The sequence below is a fragment of the Hemitrygon akajei genome, chromosome 4 (assembly GCF_048418815.1).
Source record: "Hemitrygon akajei chromosome 4, sHemAka1.3, whole genome shotgun sequence".
NCBI lineage: Eukaryota > Metazoa > Chordata > Chondrichthyes > Myliobatiformes > Dasyatidae > Hemitrygon > Hemitrygon akajei.
Window position 1 is genome coordinate 129709549 of NC_133127.1, and position 21439 is coordinate 129730987.

The window sequence follows — 21439 nt, forward strand, 5'->3', positions numbered from 1 at the left end:
CCATGGCCTCCTCTACTGTCAAGATGAAGCCACACTCAGATTAGAGGAACAACACCTTATATACCAGCTGGGTAGCCTCCAACCTGATGGCATGAACACTGACTTCTCTATCTTCTGTTAATGCCCCTCTTCCCCTTCTTACCCCATCCCTGATATATTTAGTTTTTTCCCTCCTCCTCTTTTTTTCTCTCTCTCTCTGCCTATCACTCTGCCTGTGCTCCATCTCTCTCTGGTGTTCCCTCTCCCTTTCTTTCTCCCGAGGCCTCCCGTCCCATGATCCTTTCCCTTCTCCAGCTCTGTGTCCCTTTTGTCAATCACCTTTCCAGCTCTCAGCTTCATCCCACCCCCTCCGGTCTTCTATCATTTTGCATTTCCCCCTCCCCCTCCTACTTTCAAATCTCTTACTATCTCTTCTTTCAGTTAGTCCTGATGAAGGGTCTCAGCCCAAAACATTGACAGTGCTTCTTCCTATAGATGCTGCCTGGCCTGCTGTGTTCCACCAGCATTTTGTGTGTGTTGCTTGAATTTCCAGCATCTGCAGATTTCCTCGTGTTTGGATTATGCTTCTATCACTATTGTCTAACACTGTAGTTTGCTGTCTTACATTCTCCCTCATTTCAGTCTTTTCCTTTAAGATCTTGCTTAAAACCTACATTGACAAGTTTTATGTCTGGCTTGGCCCCATTATTTTATAATTTGCAGCTATTTCTGCATTAAAGGCCCCATATAAATATCACTGGCTATTGTCTTCTCAGAGCCATCGACCCAGAGTTCCCTGTCAGAAAAATGTTGAGCCATCTCCTGGACCCATCATTGCTATAGACTTGGTAACAGCCAGCAACATGCATACTTTTGTGGTGAAGTGATACTTCTTGAATATTAATAAAGTTGAAACCCTTTCCTTCAATAATGCACTTGGCCTTGATATTAATAGCTTTAATGCTCATCTGAATAATGTATGTAGCTCTTTGCACTGATGGAAATGCTGCTATCATTGATGGATGATCCTCACAATACCTGATCAATCTTTTCACAGAGAAAATATCAGCACCATTGTCCATTGTATAGTGTATGTTGCTGTTGTCGATCCTTTTACAGGAGTTCATAGCAGGCTGCCTGGTTATGCATGCCTGCTGTAGTAACTTGGAAGAGGTGTGGAAAATGTGAGTTTACTCGCTTTAGAAAGGAAAGTGAAAAAGGAAATTATTCCTTAAATAGAATGAGACTTCAAAAGATACATGAAGTACAAGTGCTGGCATGTGGGACAATGAGAAATTAGGAAGGCTAGGAGAATATTGATTGTTTTTATACAAGGACCATGAATGATGAAAGTACAATAGTTTTGATGAGGTTAACAATGTGCTGGTGGCACTGCACTGCATAGTTTTGGTCTCCACATTTAAGGAAGGGCAACTTGCATCGGAGGCAATCCAGAAAAGATAGACTAGGTTGATTACTGGGTCAAAGAGGTCGACCAGTTTGAGCTTAGACACATTTGAGTTTGGAAGAACGAGTAGTAATCTCATTGAAACACGGTTTGTGGGGAATTGATATGATGAATGCTGAGCGGATATTTTCCATTCTGAGGGTGCCTAGAACTGTGGGCATAGTTTCAGAATAAGAGGGCATCAGACATGTAGAGGAATTACACTCAGAGGTTTATGACTCTCTATGTAGAGAACTGAGGTGCCAGAATGTTGAGATTGACAGGTATTTGAACTACAGAAGATTCACAGAATATGGGGAGAGATTGGGAAAGTCATGTTGACATATGTTTGAATCAGCATGATCTTATTGAAAGGTAAAGGAGGACTGCAGGCCAGTAAATCTCAACCAGATTCCACATCTTATGTCCTTATATGAGAGAAAATGCCTTTTCACTACAAGTAAATTGGAAGGATACACTGTAAAACCAGTTGTAGTAATGTATAGAATACACAAAATGCTGGAAGAACCAAGTGGGCCAGGCTGCATCTGTGGAAAAAGTACAGTCAATGTTTTGGGCTGAGACCCTTCAGCAGGACTGGAGAAAAAAACATTGGGGAGTAGATTTAAAAGGTGGGGGAGGGGAGAGAGAAACACAAGGTGATAGGTGGAACTGGGAGGGGGAGGGATGAAATAAAGAGCTGGGCAGTTGATTGGTGAAAGAGACAATGCTGGAGAAGGGGCCGTCCGTGACGGAGGATAGAAGGCTATGGAAGAAAGAAAAAGGGGGAGGAGCACCAGTGGGAGTGATGGGCATGCAAGGAGATACGGTGAGAGAGTGGCAAAGAGGATGTGGAATGGTGAAAAGGGGGGCCATTACTGGAAGTTTGAGAAATCAGTGTTTATGCCATCAGGTTGGAGGCTACCCTGACAGAATATAGGGTGTTGTTCCTCCAATCTGATTGTTGTCTCATCACAACACTAGAGGAGGCCATGGATTGACATATTGGAATGGGAATAGGAAATGGAATTAAAATGGGCAGCCACTGGGAGATCTCACTTCTTCAGGTGGATGGAGCGTTGGTACTTGGTGAAACCCTCATTTTACTTGTAGGTTTTGAATGCTCCGTTGTCATCTTCGTGAACTTAAGAATTTGCAACTTTAACGAGTAAAAGTATTTAATCTGATGTATGCTGGAGCAAGTCTGACCATTTGGGTTCTGAAATATCCTGGCCATCTTTCCTCCTGCATCCAAGACTTGTGGGTTATTAAATTAATAGACCACTGTGAAAATGTGAAAAAGAATAACAAAAATATGAGACAGAATTACAGTAAGGGGGTGCGTTAAGGTTAAGGTTGGTGGGCTGAAGAGCATGTTTCTGTGCTGTATGACCTTTAATTCATGGCTGTAAATGGTGTCTCTTATTTCTCATTCCATTGTCCTGTATATACAAAATTCATTTCTTCATTCAGAGTTTAAATCTCAATTTGATACTGACATTTTTCTTGGATTTCTCTGAACCTGATTTTTTTTTCTGGGGAACAATAGTGTTGAAATGGACCCAAATCTTCTTGTTCAAATATTTTGTTTCTTTTTGCTACTCTTACAGGAACGTGTAGATTGTTATCCTAATCTTCATGTGAAAGAGCATTCAGGATTCAAAACATCGTGTCAGGCCTGTGAACTGAAACGTACTTGTAGGTTCACAGTTACCCTGTCAGGAAAGCTATACGACTCCAAAAATTTGGAACAAGACAGCTTCATGTCAAGTGACAAGCAGGTACAGCAAAATAACACAGCATAAGGAAACATAAGATTCACAATGCATAGCTGTGTTGGAAATCAGGTTGAAGCGAGAGGAAGAGGGGCCGATAGATTTGATGAACCAAGCAAAATTAGGAACATATGTCTGAATAGAACAGAGGTGTTGAATAAATCTACATTTAATCACCTCCATCAGCAGCAAGTGCTGTTGACGGAGGGATGTAATTATATATGCTACCTCACATAGAAAAATGATCTGGGTAATTTGTGCAGTACAACAAAGCTGACAATAACAAATCAGAACTGGATTTTGTGTCCATTATGACTCTTATTTTCATTAAAATCATTGATTTATATGAATTAGTTACGAGAAACATTTACCAATTATTATTCATACAACCATAGTATATTTTACATTACTGCATAGTCTAATGATATTCACTTCAATGCACCTTTGCTGATTCTCCTTTAAAGATAATTTTGTTCTGTTTTACAACTCATTCTGACAATAAATTCCACATTCAATCATTTTTCTATGCATAGGATTTTCTTGTAACTGCCCTATTAATTATTTTAGTGATTCATTTAAATATAAATTCTTTAGTATCTGTCTCATTATTTACTTTCTCTCTATGCTTTGTAACCTCTTTCAGTTCACCCACTGAGCTTTGACCTTTTTTTTATTATATGTCATTGTTAAGTTACTGTATTGGGTAATGATAATGTCACGGATGAAAAAAAGTAATTCCATTAAAATGTTTTCATTTGGGAGTTTCTGTTGAAATATTAAGTGCAAAGAGTAAAAGCAGATGTTTGTAGGAATAACATCAGTGAAAAGAATCATTGAAGCTAACATGTCCTTTTCATTATCTACATTCTAACTGCTCCCTGAGCAGGAGGCCGTAAGGAAAATGCAACCAGCTTGTAGGTGACTGAAATCATAGACACTGTTCCCAAAACTAAGTCATTTCTTGCAGAATGAAGGAATTATTCTGAAACATTTTTAAATACAGTACAGATGAACCACTCTGCACACAGTAAGTCACTGCTCCCTGTTACTATTGACACTGAGGACATACAAATCCCGGGGTCTTCACCTGGATGACAGAATTGAGTGGAGCAGAGGGCCAGAGTCACCTCCACTTCCTGAGGAGACTGAGGTCCTTTGGAGTATGCAGGCCTCTCCTTCGTATGTTCTACCAGTCTGTTCTCGCCAGTACAGTCTTCAATGCAGTGGTGTGCTGGGACAATGGCATCAAAATGGATGATTCCAGCAGGCTCAATAAACTGATTAGAAATGCTGGCTCTGTTATATGGGTCAGACTGGACACACTGGAGGTTGTGGTAGAACAAAGGACCCCATGGAAAATTCTGACGATTTTGGACAATTTTTCTCACCCTCTGCATGCCATCTAGGCTGAACAGAGCAGCACTTATAGTCATAGACTAAGACAACCGTGCTGCTCCAAAGAGCACTATATGAGGTTATTCTTACCCTCGGCCATTAGGCTCCATAATGCGTCAACCTATAGCTGGGGAAGTGATGACCCTTCCTGTTAGACTGTTCGTGGTAATTTATTTTTTATTCTTTCTACTTCTCTTCCAATGCTACTTTGACACTGGTAATGTCAATTACTGGTAATGCTACTTTGACACTGTAATTTCCTTTGGGATAAATAAAGTGTCTTTCTAACTATCTGTCTAGATACAATACAGCTGACTGGGTGGATAAATAAAACCAGCTGCTTTTTCACCAAAAAAAAGCACCAGTTTCTCCCCAGTTCTGAGGAGGAAGCACTGGCTTGTCAAGGTCCAGTAGTATCCTTACGCCTTGGATAAGATCCACATTTACCCAAGAGTGATCTTGGATACTCCTCATTTACTTTTGTTAAAAACTTGCCCTGCCCGTCTCCTTTGAACTTGTCTCCTCTCACTTTAAATATATGCCCTCTAATAATAGACATTTCAACCCTGGGGAAAAGATACCAGCTGTGTATGCCCCATAATTTTATAAACTTCTATCATGCCTCTCCTCAGCCTCTACTGCTCCAGAGAAAGCAATCCAGGTTTACCCAACCTCTCCTTGTGGCATTTGCCCTCTAATCCAGCCAGTGTCCTGGTTAACCTTTCCTGCATCTTCACCAAAACCTCCACATCTGTCCTATAATAGACTTGAATGCAATACTCTAAAACCACCCTAACCAGAGTTGCATAAATTTGCAATAAAATTGCTGACTATTGAAATCAGTGCCTCAACTCTTAAAGGCAGCCTGCTGTGTGCCATCTTTGCTACCCCATCAACCTGCACCTAAATATGATTCCATTAGTGGCCACCAGTTGTCAATATACAGTCACTCCCTGAACAATGGGGCTCAAATACTCTGAGTAGTAATCTTTCATCTATCAATAACTTGATTTTAGCAAAGGTGAAGCACAACTGAAAGGGCTTGCTCTAATTTCAGGGATAGTGTTAAATGTGATTAAAACTCTGCTGCTGCCATTTTGTGATTTCCCAATCCAAATGTGACCCCATTGTTCCTGAAGCATGACGATGTTCCTAAAGCATTCACGCTGCTTCACTTTCTGTAGGTGATTTGCTGAGTGTTTCCAGCTTTCCCTCTTCTCATTTCAGATTCCCGGCAGATGTATTTTTGTTGGGGTTTTTGTTCACTGTTGGTCCCAACTGCACTGGCAAAGTAGCACAGCATGCTCCAGTATTTAAGCTAATGCCTTAATCTAGCAAGTAGGAGAAAATTAAACATCAGACAGGAGTTAGGTGTTTTCTTAAATGACATCTCAATTCTTAAATTTTGTTTTAAATATAAGAAAGGACAGTGAGTGTGAAGTTGATATTGTCCTGCAGAATTGAAACGTTAACACCAGAAGGGTAGTTGCAGTTCCAGTGATGTAATCCTTTATCTGTAACTGTGTTGAGCCAGTTGCTGCTTCTCAGGAAACAACAGTGAGTGGGTTTCTGCTGTGTCTTATAACGACTTCAAGTCTAAAGAATGTTACTGATATCCGGAGCAGGGGTTGGACAGAGCTTGTCTCCACAAGGCTGTGCTGGAAAAGGACTCCCATGTAAAGAAAATTGTCTGCCTGCCTTTGCAACCCAGCAGGCATCCCCACCATCCCACTGTCAGCGACAAAAGATGGTATGAGAAGAGCAAGAGAGAAAAATACTTCACCATGTAAAGAAAGAGGAGGGTAAGGAAAGTAGATTCAGCATAGTTAGTTCATTCTGACATTCAGTAGGGGGCCTGTGACTTTCATTCTTATCTCTGCCAGCATTATAAATTTTGCTTTCCCTGGAGGCGATTCTCCATTCATTTTCAGCTTCAGGACAATAAGGTGTGTCTGGTTCAATAGAAAGAAAACAAAACCTTCATTTATAATGCTTTATCAAACTAATCTGGAATGTCTCAAAATGTTTGACAAGCAATGAATTACCTAAAATGCATAGAATTGTTGTGCTGCTGATGTGTTGGCCATATTGCACACAAGAGCCCAAAACTAAATGACAAATTTGTCAGAGAATTTCAGCCATAAAGTGAAAAAGAAACTACGAATGCTGGTAGTCTGAAATAATGTCAGATAATGCTAGAATACTCAGCATATGGGACAGCATTTGTGAAGAGAGAAAGAAGGATAACATTTCGGCTCCAGGCCCCTTTGTCAGAACTCAAAAACGTTTGGAAATCAAACATGTTATGGAGGAGGGGTAGAGGTGGAAAGATCAATGAGAACAAGATGGAGATCAACAAAGACTTAATAAAAGGATTTGTACTGTGGGCTGTGTGTGGGTGGTGATGACTTGCTTATTGTAGTTGATCTGACTGATAGGAGGCAAGAGAACAACAGAAAGATGAAGCATACTGTGCCTGAACTGTGAGTTACAAAGGCATCATCATCAGCAGAGAGAGAAAACTGAGTTAATATAACTGCTTAATGCATCAGATTTGGTTTGCAGGAAGTAGTGGAGTTTTTGAGGAAGTTCTTCAGTCCTAATAAAGTGGCCACTGAGTATATGTTTGTAGTCCTCTGCTGCCTGTTGCCCACCACTTCGAGATTCATCATGTGTATTCAGAGATATTCTTTTGCACATCACTGTTGTAACATGTGGTTATTTGAGTTACTTGTCAGCTGTCAGCTTGAACCAGTCTGGTCATTCTCCTCTGACCTCTCTCATTAGCAAACTGTTTTCACTCACAGGACTGCACACCATTCTTTGTAAGCTCTACAGACTGTTGTGTGTGAAAATCCCAGCATATCAGCAGTTTCTGAGATGCTAAAACCACCATCCCTGGTACCAACAATCATTCCAAGGTCAAAGTCACTTGGATCACATTTCTTCCCTATTCTGATGTTTGGCCTAAACAACAACTGAACCTCTTGACCATGTCTGTGTGCTTTTATGCATTGAGTTGCTACCACATGATTGGCAGATTATTTATTTGCATTAATGAGAAGGTGTACACAGGATGGTGGCAGTGAAGGGGGATTACTTGTTTAAAAAGAGAATTGTTTTTGGATCGTCCTGTTATAGGATGGAAATGTAGTGATTGGACCTCTGTGTTGAAAAGAAGTCAGCATCTCCTCTTCCAACTGGACAGATTACAGCCATTAGAATTCAACACTGAATTAATTTCTCAGATAGCTAGCCTTTCTTGTTCGTATCACAACTAGCCAGTTCTAGTGAGAGGTCATCAACTCGTAATGTAAGCTCTCCTTTCCTCACTTCACAATGCAGCCTAATGTGGAGTATATTTCTTGCATTTTATTTTCTTTTAGTTCTCTAACATCAGAAGTATGAGAGGATGCAAATGTGAAAGGAAGGAGAGTTGCCTTCTTGATGCAAGAGGACAAAATAATGTCAGTAGAGAGGGTATTACGGGGCGTTCATCCACTGAGCTTGTATGGGTAAAATTTAGAAATGAGGGGATGGTCACTCTGATCTGATTGTATATTGTAGGCCCCCCAGAGCCAGTGGAAGATCTGAATTTCTCCAATATTGAGTGAGCAACTCACAATATAAAAAGGTTTGGATGGATGGAGTGGAATTTGTGAAATGTGCCCATGAAAGCTTTCCTTATCAATATAGAGAGAAATACGAGAGAGGGCAACACTGGACCTCCTCCTGGGGAATGAGGTAGGGTAAATGAAATACGAGAGAGGGCAACACTGGACCTCCTCCTGGGGAATGAGGTAGGGTAAGTGAAATACGAGAGAGGGCAACACTGGACCTCCTCCTGGGGAATGAGGTTTTGGGAACCACAGTTGATGAGAAATATTGTTTTGGTTAAGAAAGATGGGTAGCTATACTTTAAGAAATGTAAGAGTGCACTTGTGTGAAAAGTTAAGAAGGCAAAAGGAGGATATGAGAAGGATTGGCAGGCGAGGTGAGGCAAAATCCCAAAAGACTACCGGTAGGTTTATTAAGAGTAAAAGGGTGGCTAGAGAGAGACTAGGTTCCCTTAAAGATTAGTGTGGAATGAAAGGAAATGGGTGAGATTTTTACTGAATGTTTCTCTTCAGAATTTTCTGTTTAGAAAACAATGGAAGCTGAGGAAATGAGAGAAGTAAGTGTTTTTCCCTAGGACCACATGCAAATTAGCAGGGAGTAAATACTGAATGCCCTAAAGTGGATTAGGATGAATAAATACCCAGGGCCTGACCTGGTGCATTCTTGTTCCTTGTGGGAAGCTAAAGAAGAAATTCATGAAGCCATTACTGAGAATTTGTTTTATCTCTGGCCACAGGTGAGGTTCCAGAGGACTGGAGAGTAATTAATTGTTTAATTAGTTCGAATAACTATTTATTTAGAAAGGCTAGTGAGAACAAGCTAGGAAACTACAGGGTGGTGAAGCAGATACGGGTGGTGGTAAATTGCTGAAGGAGATTCCCAGGGACAGGATCTTCCAAAATTTGGAGACACAGGGTCTGATTCAGGACAATCAGCACAGTTTTGTGCATGGGAGGCTATGTTCTGCAAATCTCTTGATCTTTGATGAAGTAGCTAAGGGGGTAGCGCTGTGTGTTTAAAATTTCAGTAATATTTGAGTAATATTGTAAATATATTGTTTGATTACTCATTTATGTTTATTTAAATAATTCATTACGGGTTATATGTAAAAATACATGAATGGATATATAATCACGCCACGTCATACTGTGTGCTCCTTGCTTAAAGTAAAAACGAAGTTAGATTGACTCCCTTGTTTCTCTTCCAATTAACTTAATGTTTTGGAGTTACAAAAACATAACAGTGGTGACGAGGAAGTTTTAAGCGCAGCGAGATGTTCAAGTTTAGAAAAGGTGCAATGGGAAATAGTCGAGTGAAAAAAATACACAGTGTAGCAAATGCTTCTTCAGAAAAGATGTTCAAGTTAAAACAAAGGCAGGAACAGACCAATTCAAGGATTTATAAACAGTGAGGACAGGGTGATAAAAATCATAAATTTAAAGAAAAGCAGAAATGGCTGGCTACATCGGGAAGATAAATGCATTTGATCGCATCAAATCACTGGAATATATTGAGCAGAATTTTGAAGTAAATGAAATAGCCAATGAGAAACCATACCAGTCTTGCTGACTGCATTGGGTAGAAACGCATACAGTTTGCTTAGAAGTTTGGCTGTTCCAACTAAATCAGCCAAAATAGCTTTGCTGATATCATGAAAGTAATGCAAGTACATTAACCCAAAACCATTGTTGATTGCAGAATGTTTTGGGTTTCATCAGTGGAATCAAAAGGAAGGGGAGTCCATTTCAGCAGAAATGGCTGAATTGAAGTTGTTGTCTAAGTAGTGTCAGTTCAGGGATGGGCTTAATGATGCACTGAGAGATCCTTTAGTTTGTGAAATGTTGCAGGAAAGCATTCAGAAATGGCTTGGAACTGAAGCAGAGCTTATAAGCAGTTGAAATAGCTGTATCAAAGGAAACAGCAGACAGAGACAAAATTGATTAGCAGTCAGGAATGAAAGTGAGCACGAGCAAAATTTCAATGTCTAAACAGAAATTGACCTGGATAACAAATGGTGCTCACATACACCAGATCAATGCAGGTTTAAATATGAAACTTGCAGAAAATATAACAAAGCAAGGCATGTACAAAGAGCATGTTGGACAGACAAAAATAAATGGACGGCACAGGGAAGAGAAAAAAAGATTTAAAAAGTCCCAGTTGCAGTTTCAAAAAGAGCACTAACTTGTATGCTGTTGATGAAAAATCTGATAATGATGAGAGTGACACAGGACTGAGTAGCCTTGAGATTTACAGTGTGAAAACTAACGAGACTAGCAATAAGGTTTACACCAGAAGCGATCAGCAAATTAATTAAAATAGAAGAATTGGACGCTGGCTCAGCTGTTTCAGTGAGCTTGAACGGCATTTCGAAGATACTAAATGGAAGCCTGCAGATACTCAACTAAGAACTTATACTGGAGAAAAGTTAACTCCTGTGGAAATGACATTTGTAACAGTAAAATATAACAACCAACAAGCCACATTGGGTTTGTATTGATTAAAAACAGCAGGGCCAGCATTTGTGGGGATGTGAGTGGCTGAGACAACTACAACTCGATTGGAGATCCATCCACCATTTCATGCATGTCCCCTGCATTAGAGTCATTTGAAAGCAAATTAAGAAAGGTACTGGATGATGCCTACAGCAGTGCTGAAGGATGGCAATGAAAAGCTCAAATGAAAATGCCACACCCAGTTTTTACAAAGCCCGTTCAATTCCTAATACCATCCATGATGAAGTAGCCATTGAGCTAGATTGCATGGAGGCTGAAGGAATTCTTTGCAAGGTTGAGTGGAGCTCATGAGCAATGCCAGTGGTGGCAGTAGCCAAGAAGGATGAGTCTGTCAGGATATGTGGTGATTTCAAGGTCAGGGTCAATCCAGTACTGAAAGTAGATGAATACCCTCAGCTCAGGATAGAGGATACCTTCACAAACTTTTCGGGAGGAAAGCACTCTGGCAAAGTTGACTTGGCTGAGGCCTACCTACTGATGAAGATGGAGGGAGAGCCTGAAGTGTTCCTTACCATAAACACTCACACAAGGCTTTATCACTGTAATATGCTTCATCTGCACCTGCAACCTGGCACAAAGCTGTGGACCAGGTGTTAAGGCTGCCCAGACACTCAGATGACGTCATTGTTACAGGCAAGGATGACAAGAAACATGTCCAAAATCTCAAGATATTGTTAAAAAGATTAGAAGATTATGGGTGTGACATGTGTAAATTCTTTAACCCAAGCATCATTTACTGTAGTGACCATTGACGCACTAGGGTTACACAAGTGTGCTGTGAAAATTCAAGCAGTGGTGGATGCCTCAAGGCCTAAGGACATGTACCGTTGAGGTCCTTTTTAGGATTTGCCAATTACCATAACAGGTTCCTGCCAAACCTGGATACTGTGCTCCATCTTTTGAACTCATTGCAACAGATCGGGAAGAAATGGCAATTGGCAAAGCAGTGTGAGGTGTCTTTCCAAAAAGTAAAGAAAATGGTGTTGTCGGACACTCTACTTAGGCATTAGAATCCACGTCATTCAGTGAAGCTTGCCATGCACTGTTCAGGAAGAAAGGTGTCCAGGGTTGATGGAACGGAGCAATTTCCTACAGTCCCAGAGTCAACTGCCATAACCACAATGGAGGAGACCCAAGAGCCTGAGATTGTTTCACCACCACGAGTCTCTGCTGTCAAGCATAGTGACTGCCCCCCTTGGCAGGAAAGACATTTTCCAGCAAGAGTAAGAAATCCTCAATTTAAAATTTACTATGCTGTGGATGTCTGTATAGTAGTCTTATTATATAGTATTTATATACTTGAGATGTGTTCTCTATTGAGATGGAGTTTATAGCTAAGCAGGGAGGAGTTTTGTCTATTTAATATTTCAGTAGTATTTGAGCAATATTGTAAATGTATTGTTTGATTAAGCATTCTTATTTAAATAATTAATGGGATAAATGTAAAAGTCTGTGAATATCATATGTCATCACGCCAGTACGTCCCTTACTTTTCTTCCAGTTAGTTTTATGTTTTTGGGTTACAACGCATAACAGGTAGATTGCGACAGGGCAGTGGATGGTGTCTATATGGGCTTTAATAATGCCTTTAACCAGGCCCCTCATGGCAGGCTAGTTTGAGAAGTTAGATCACATGGGATCCAGAGGAAGATAGTGGATTGGATTTGTGACTGGCACAGTGGTAGGAAGCAGAGGGTGATGGTCGAGGGTTGTTCCTCAGACTGGAGGCCTGTGACTAATGGTGTGCCAGAATCATGTCTTGAAGATCTGTGAAGTCAGCAAGTCCTATATATTAGTGACACACTGATTATACAGTGTCAGAAACTGCTGGCACTGTAGAACAAATTACCAAATGTGTTAACACTGATGCATTCGCAACATAATTTCAACTTAATTATCACTCGCATGTCAAAACATTGTGCTTTTCTTATAGGTACTTGTAGAATGTGATCTCTCTCTAGCTCTAAGTGCTAAAGGAGGCTTTTGTTGCTTACTTCAAGATGCTTATAAAGTTTGTGCACATTAACGTCTGGGGTTTTGAGTCCATGACTTGCTGCTATGTGATTACATTTGCCTAGGTGCATTATCTGCAACAGGGCTCCTGCACACCATATGCAGTACTCCTTCCTTTAACATGGGGCTTTTCAACTCCTCAAATAGTATTTTAAAAGATTTTATATGTTAGGTATGTTGCAAATTTGTTATTCTTGTACCCATGTGCAGTTCTGAAAAGTTGCCATATTGAATTATAACACTGATTATTAATTTTAATAAAACCAATTTGTAGGTTTGAGGCCACATTTCATGTTCACTGGTGTTTACTCTTCTGATCTTCAAGGCTAGAATAACATTGGCAGGGTGTGTTTGCATTTTTTGTGATAATTCCAGTAACAAGGCTTGTGTGTGATTTTGAGAATGTTGGGGTTGGTAGGATGCAAATAAACCCCCTCTGGGCTAACTCTTTAGTGCAGAGTAGAGGAAAAATCTATAAGGAAGCTCAAATCTCATCTGTTTTTTCCATTCATTCAAAGAGACATTTGAAGTCCCATGGCATTATCGGGAACTTTCTGCAGTTCCTACTAAAAGTTATCCATCAGCCACATTAAAACATACAGAAGTAAGGTACTCAACAGGTCAGTCAGCAACTGTGAAGAGGGAAAATCTTTCAAAATAATTCTTTAAAAAGTAATAAAATAATAGAACAACAGAAATGTTTGAGATAGGGGTAGAGAATCAAAAGTGACTGAATGACACAAAAAGCGTGTTGTGAAGAATGGGTGATAAAGGTTTGTTCATATATTTGTCTTTACAAGATATATGTATATGTAGATTCATGTGTTCTAGGGAGAAAGAGAAAATAACAATGCCAGCACTGGGATAAAATAGAGTTGCAGAGCCATCCAGCACAGAAACAAGCCCTTTTGCCCAACTCGTTCATTCTGACTACAGTATGTAGTCTAGAGAGCTTGTCCCATCTGTCCACATTTGGCCCGTAGCCCTTAAACAACTTCTATCCATGTACTTATCTAGATGGCTTTTAAATGTTCCTAATGTGCCTTTCTCAGGTACTGTTTCTGGCAGCTCATTTCAAATATGCACCACCCTTTGAAGAAGCTGCCCTGGATGTCTTTTTTTTAAATCTCTTGCCTCTTATCTAAAATTTACGTACTCTCATTTTTAGCACCCCTCACTGGGGAAAATAGACTATTTCCCTCATGATCTTATATACCTCTAGCAGGTCATCCTTCAAACACCTACTTTCTAGGAAATAAAGTCCTAGTCTATACAACGTTTCCTTGAAAATCAAGCCCTCAGGTTTAAGCCACATCCCAGTAAATTTTGCACTCTTTCTAGTTTAATAACATTATTTCTATAACAATGTGACCAGATCTGTACATAAGACTCCAAATGTGGCCTCACCAATGTCTTGTGTAACAGCAGCATAGATTTTCAACTCCTTTACTCAGTGTCCTGACTGATGAAGTTCAGCGTGCCAAATGCTTCTTCGCCACCCTATCAACCTGTGATGCCACTTTCAGTGAAATATGCACATAACTTTTCCCAGGGTCCTACCATTCACTGTATGTCCTATGTTGGGTTTGATTTCCCAAATTACAATCAGTCTGTGGCATGAAGTGACTCCCCCCCCCCCAGATAAGGACGCCAGCCTATTGCGAGCATTTTTTTGCCGGTATCCATTTTCAGCTGGGTAGACTGGAGCATTGTGTGGTTAAGTGCCTTGTTCAAGGACACACACACTGCCTTGGCTGGGCTTGAACTCACGACCTTCAGGTCGCTAGTCGAACTCCCAAACCAGTTGGCCACGTGCCACACTCCAAAGTACAATACCTCACTTTTATCTGGATTGAAAGCCATATGCCAATCATCAGCCACATGTTCAAGATCGCCTGGTCATTTTTCAAAATTTTCTGCACTGTCTACAGTACAGTACCACCTAATTTAGTATCAGCTCCAAATTTACTATTGCAAATGCATCAGTGTTAACACATTTGGTGAATTTTCTACATTGTGGTTTGCCGACAGTTTCTGATGCTGTGTGATCAGTGTATCGCTGAGGTATAGGACTTGCAAGTTTCACAGATCTTTAAGACATGATTATGGGAGTCCTGGAGGGGAAATACAACGTTGGCACAGAGGGGGTATATTTTCACTAAAAGAATGTGAGAAAGTCCTTGGGATAGGGAGCCATAAACTCATCCCTCATTTATCTTGCGGCAAGGTGTAACAGTTGTCTCACCCCTATTATACACTTCCAAACCTTTTCTCTGGTTGTCCATATTGAAGCAGGTTGTCTTACCAGTTATTACATTGTGGGAACTTAATTCCTGCAAATTGGTAGGCATATTTTACCATAAATAAATTTAATTGGTTAGATACTGCATTTGGCATTATTTTAAAACGTTTTTTAAATCCAAGTAGTTATTTATTACCTTAATCTGTAGTCATCCTTTGACAAATACTATCTGCCTTACTTCAATGCAGCCATTGGCAGTTTGGTTCTTGAAACTGTTCTTTGTTTTTTTTGTGTTTAAAATACCATTATTGTTCTTATTGCATCACAGCAGGCCAATTTTACTGTTCCTGGCTCCCCTGCTAACATCTAGCAGGTGATTAAGTCAACTTCGAAAACTGTGGTTAAAATAGCAAGCATGAGGAATGTACCTAGGACAGACCAGTAATTATTTTACATCTATTTTAATTCCTTGCCCTGCTGAAATTGGCTTTATGCTTCAGAACAATTAGTACAATAGGATAATATAATTAAGTATTCATAAATCTTACAAGTTTGCTGTTTTGCCCAAAAGAAAGTGGACTGAAAACGTGTTCATGCTTTAAGAGTTACCTAATATTCATTGTATGCAAATTGGAGACAATTAACTGGAAATATTGAAGTTCTTTCGTGAAGACTAATTTGGAATATAACTTTCGTTTGTGTGAGGAAAGCGGGTAACAGAAATGATCCGAAGTTGACTTGTCAGTCATAGGAAGTACAATGAGTAATAAAATTATTTGAATCTTACTTTATGCTACTAGTTAATTAAACATACATATGCATTCTAATCTTTGATTTTATTCATTCTATTATTGTCGATACTAGTCGATAGAAATGCAATTATATATACTGGAGCATGGAGATTTGGCTCCTTGTCGTTATGTCTCCAAAGCTCCATCAGATGGCAATATTGTGCCTCAGTGCATTTTTGCTGAGCCATTTCACCAAGAATCACTTTAAAGTTCAACTGGTGAGAGAGATAAATAGGATCAAATTTGCCCAACCTTTGCTCCCTGTAATTCCTACTTTATAAGTACTTTACTTTTCTTTAAGGATTGAGACCTAATTTGACCAGGTGCACCTTGGAGAGGGGATTGAAACCAATAACATAGTGAACACCTTAGCTCTAAATCAGAAGCATTTCATATAAATGTGAAAATATCGGAAGCCAGCATGTGATGTAGCGCAAAGTGAAATTGCTTTTTAGCCAGGAGGCATTTCTGATATGGTTGAGTGGACTGCATTGCAAGTACTCTGCTCTGCTTTAATATCAATCTAAATTTGCCTCTGAAATGCTCTTGTAGACTCCGTTTATGTAGCTGCTCCAGCTGAATTTCCTGACAATGGTAACATCAACATATTGGGGATATCACCTCAACTCAACTGCACCTGCCACATAAATACAAAAGAAAGTATGGCAGAGGCTGGGCATTCTGCAGTGAATGGCTCACCTTCTGACACCTAAAGCCTTTCTCCCATCTACAAGGCACAAGCCCAGAGCATAATAAAATTCTATACAATATATGCAGAGGAGTGCAACGCTAACAATGCCAAAAACTGTCCAAGTTATCCAAGACACATCTGAATCTGTCTCCTCTTCAGTACTGCCATACTACGGGCATGAAGTGTACCACTTGCAAAATGCATCACTACTCTAAGAGCAGCTCCTAAACCTATGACCTCTACCCCAGCGACATAGGCAACAAGTGCAAAGAAGCACTGAAATTGCACGTTGTCCTGAAATAAATGGCCATTGCTTTTTCTCCACTAGACCTCAGAACGGGAATTTTTAAAACCATCTTCACAGCGAAGTACTGCAGCAATTCAAGACACTGACTTGCCTCCAGCTCCTGACCATTGTTTTGGATGGTCAATAAATGCAAGCCCTGCCATCGCTCCACCATCCTGAAAAGCTAATAAATAAAGCATCTAGCAACCTCATTTTGGTTAGTGCTGGCGAATGGCCCTTCTGGCCACCCCTGGGGTCTTCATAGGCTGCCCTAAAATGAACGGGTACTGAGAGCAGTCTTAAGGAAGCAGAATTAACATGCATGTTGAAACCTCGAAATCATCCTGCCCAGGTGCTGGGGCAGCTGCCTCAGGAAGTCCTTCAAGCAAACACCAAGAAAGTCAATTGTTTCCCTTCTGTTGCATCGCCCAAATCCCTCGACACTGCCTCCCCTAACCATCCAACCAATCATGCTGGTTTAAACAAGTGTAACAATTTCACAGGCACCAGACACACTGTTGTCTCACTGAAAAGGCCACTTTCTTGTTTGAACCCATCAGGCAATTTGGCTAAAGGGCTGTCACCACAGAGCCCATTGCTGTCCGCACAACGTTCATCGGGAAACCCTGCTTGGTGATTGAGTGATACTGATGAGCAGGCCGATGTGTTACTCCCCAGTCCAGGGTACCAAGATCATCTAATTCTGCACGGATCAAGTACCGGCCATAGGCACTCGTACCTGTTTGGATCAATTATCCTTGCCCTTAACTCTAGTCATCTCATGGAGACCTTGACTTTCCTGTTTAAGCAGTATAATTTAAAACGCTATAGAAAGTTTTTAAAAAATCAAACAGATTAATCAAATTTCTTGCTATAATTTGAATTTGAAAGAGTTGCAGATGTAGCTCACTGATTTATACAGTAATACAAAAACTCATTGAAGTATAGTGCTGGTCTGTTTAATCTGTCAAGTTTTCTTTGGCATTATTTGCAAAATTGCATTATTTTGCAGGTGTTGTTAGTTGGCCGAGTGTGTTCCGCGAGGACCGAAGTTTACCATGGTTTAAAGCACTTTAAGTATAAGTTGTATGAGGAGTGCTGCTCCGTAGTGCAGAGTGAAGCTACTCAAGATGAAAATGTGAAAGATGCTGTTAATCGGATCCACAAGCGCTTGAAGGAACAAAGCTGGATTGAAGAGGTAAATCTTTCCGAGAAATATAAGTTGTTACTATGTTCCCATATGTATCTGAGATGTGTTTTATTATCAATAGCATTTTATTTAAACTGACTGCTTGCAGAAGTCAGTCAGGCAGAAGGGGCACTTTTGTACTGAATCAATGGCTCCAGTCAAACTATTATATAATGTGAGCAACGTTCTGTGCATTTCCAAACACATCTACAGCAACTTTCACACAGGGTTACTGACGATTTTGGCTAAAAGAAAAATTTTCTTATCTGGTCATTAAGCAAAAAATTGCAGCTGCTGTAAGTCTGAAATAAAAACAGAAAGTGCTGGAATTAATCAGCAAGACGGGTAGCATTTGTGAAGAGAGATACCTCCACAGTTCTTCCCTCCACAGATGCTGCCTGACAGAAAGAGAATTCCTACCACATGCTGTTTTAATTTCTACCGAATCATCTTGGTGGGCAGCCTTAGAGAATCCATTAGGATATCCACCATTTGCAGAACGTTAGAGCTGCAATATTAAAGCATCAGGAGCTAATAGGATCAAAGAAAGAAGCTGCATTTCCGTCATATCTTTCATGACCTTCAGACATCTTCAAAGCATTTTATATTTCTGAGAGTATTTCCAGTAATGATGAAGGAAGTATGGCAACATTTTTGCAGAAAACCCCAATCTTTCCCTCCTATCACCATCCCCACAGTTACATCCACAAGAGTGCCGAAATGCCTCTGTGGCAGGCTGATAAAGCTCCAGTCCAGTTCCTGCTCTTCCCCCCACACCCAGGCGTATGTGCCAACCCAGTGGATTCATATCATACTTAAAGCGTACCAGTATTTCCAAGTATAGTTAAAGTGGCAGATCTGGTGTCGTATGTCAATAAAAGTTCACTTAAGTATAATGCAACAAACCTAAAACTTTCAAAGTCTATTATACTGAGATTACTTCATAAATAGCTTAAAATGCTCTCCATATAAGTGGAGCCTCTCGACTGATTTTGTTGAGAAGGTGGACTGAATTGCTGACAGAGCAAGATTTCCACAATAAATTACAGAAATCACAGAGTTGCTGTCAGTTTCATGACATAATAATAATGTTGTCACGAGTTTGTCATTTTGCTTTACTAACAGTGTGTTTTACAGTGATATTAGTTGATGCACTTCAGGGAACTCCACTGTTCTTCAGAATAATACCAGAGGAACTGTCAATTCAAGCAGATAGGGCAGCCTTGCTCCAACATTTAATTCAGTAATTGTGAAGTATAAATGTGCATTGAATAGTATGCCTGTGCCATTTTTGCAGGGCAAAGTGTACTGAAAAAGAGGGAACCAAAACTGCACAAAGAATTATTTTAGACATTCACCTGCAGATACATTTGTCCATTTTTTGAAAATCAGCAAACAACCAGCCTTTGCAATAACTCCTTGTATTGTTCCAAATAGTGAAAAAAATATTGGTCAAAACACTGACAACATTGATTATTCAGTGGCTTTGTTCTACATCTCCCAGGGCTTGCAAATGTTATAACATGTAACCAGTATCACTCATGATTATCTTACAAGACCTAACTTCCACTGTTACACCATCTGTTTGGCTTCCTTCTTCCTGTAGTCAGACCACAGTATTGTCATTTGTTGGAACTGTGCCATGTATTTGGATTTTCTTGAGTTTCAGATTTTCTCTCCTCATATTGTGCTAAGAGGCAGAATTACCAGTGCAAAAGTCCTAGAGGTCAGTTTAGGTGGCAGCTTCACGATCTAGTGCCTGAAATGATAATTATATTACATATACCAATTTCAGGATGTATATTATATACATTTCTCTGATGTTAAATGTCCTTATTGAAACCAATTTTATAATTTAATGTTAAAGGTAGAAATATAGTTTCTACATTGTAAGTGCTTTTATGATGTAGCTTTAATGTAAGATAGAGCAACTTTTATAGTATAAGTAAGGAGTAGGGGGATGGGAGAATGTGTGTGAAGGATGTTGTAAAATGACTGTTAAAGGGGTTGAATTAATCAAAATTCTCAAGAATTACATCGTCAAATCTATGGTTTGTTAACTTCTTTTGGGGTGCTTTTTTAATTGGTGCCACTGCACAAGCATGTAGTGTGTAGGAATGAGAAAACCCACACTTTCCACAGGATGGATGTACAGAGAGTCCTTCCAGAATAACGCTGGAATTGAACTCTGAGCTCCAGAATGTCCCAAACTATAATAGCGTCGCACTCATTGCCACGCTACCGTGGCACCATTTGCCAGAGGAAAGTTCAAAGTGAATTTTATTATCAGCATACATACAGTGTATGCCACTATATACAACCTTGAGATTCATTTTCCTGTGGGCATAATCAGCAAATCTATAGAATAGTAACTATAACAGGATCAATGAAAGATCAGGCAGTATGGCAAAGACAACAATCTGTGCAAATGCAAATATAAATAAATAGCAATAAATAATGAGAACATCAGATAATGAAATTAAGAGACCTTAAAGTGAGATCTTTGGTTGTAGGAACATTTCAATGATGGCACAAGTGAGTGTAGTTATCCCCTTCTATTCATGAACCTGATGGTTGAGTAACTGTTCTTCAACCTGGTGGTGCGAGTTCTGAGGCTCTTGTACCTCCTACCTGATAGCAGCATTGAGAAGAGAGCATGACCTGCGTGGTGGCGATCTCTGATGATGGATGCTCCTTTCCTATGTCAGCGTTTTATGTGCTTAGTGGTTGGGAGGGCTTTACCTGTGATGTACTGGGCTGTATCCACTACTTTTTGTAGGATTTTCCATTCAAAGGATTGATGTTTCCATAGCAGACTGTGATGCAGCCAGTCTCTATCTCATTGTGTTGCTAACAATCATTAACATTTGCTTTGAATTCTATATTTTAATTGCCCTTTTTAAAATCAGATCTACTGAAAGAGAGTGCTGTTTCTGCCCTTTGGCCTTTCTTCATCGACTAGTACAGATTTAAGAACAGACATCTCTATGCCTTTTACTCTTTATTGTTCTGATAGATCGATACAATCATGAAAAGTAAGATTACATTTAAGAAAGCAAGTGCAAAAGAACTAGAAGGAAGAGGAGGCCAAACTACCCTGCAAGCCTGCTCCACTGTACACGAAGATTATAGCTAATGCTGTACATCAATGCATTTTCTCACCTGTCCCCATAACCTTTGATTCCCTTAGTATCCAAATAAAACTGACCTCCATCATGAATATACTTTCTTTCTTATGTTTAGCTCACCCAGGGATATTGTAATGCCCAGTCTTTGCCTCCAGCAAAATTTTGAATGATTTTGGTCTGAATTAGGTGTGGTGCTACTCACACCCAGAAGAACAAACCTTATTACCAAAGGCTGAAGCTGAACAATTGGTGACCAGGTCCCTCCTGTGTTCACAGGCAGAGTGCTATATAACTTTGCAAAACAGACCTAGGGGAAACGGACCCATTCTGGGTTCCAGGTCACCACACTGTGGATGGTTTCAACAAGAT

General features: G+C 40.0%; 1 protein-coding gene across 4 annotated transcripts in view; it reads left to right on the forward strand.

Annotated features, from left to right (window-relative positions):
• The window catches only part of ccdc82 (coiled-coil domain containing 82), a 92345-nt gene that overhangs the window by 23100 nt on the left and 47806 nt on the right, over positions 1-21439 (forward strand). For all 4 annotated transcript variants that reach the window (XM_073043291.1, XM_073043293.1, XM_073043294.1 and 1 more), the window contains 2 exons: positions 3037-3207; positions 17766-17951. In XM_073043291.1, the coding sequence (XP_072899392.1) occupies positions 3037-3207; positions 17766-17951 (357 nt within the window). The remainder of the gene's footprint in view (positions 1-3036; positions 3208-17765; positions 17952-21439) is intronic.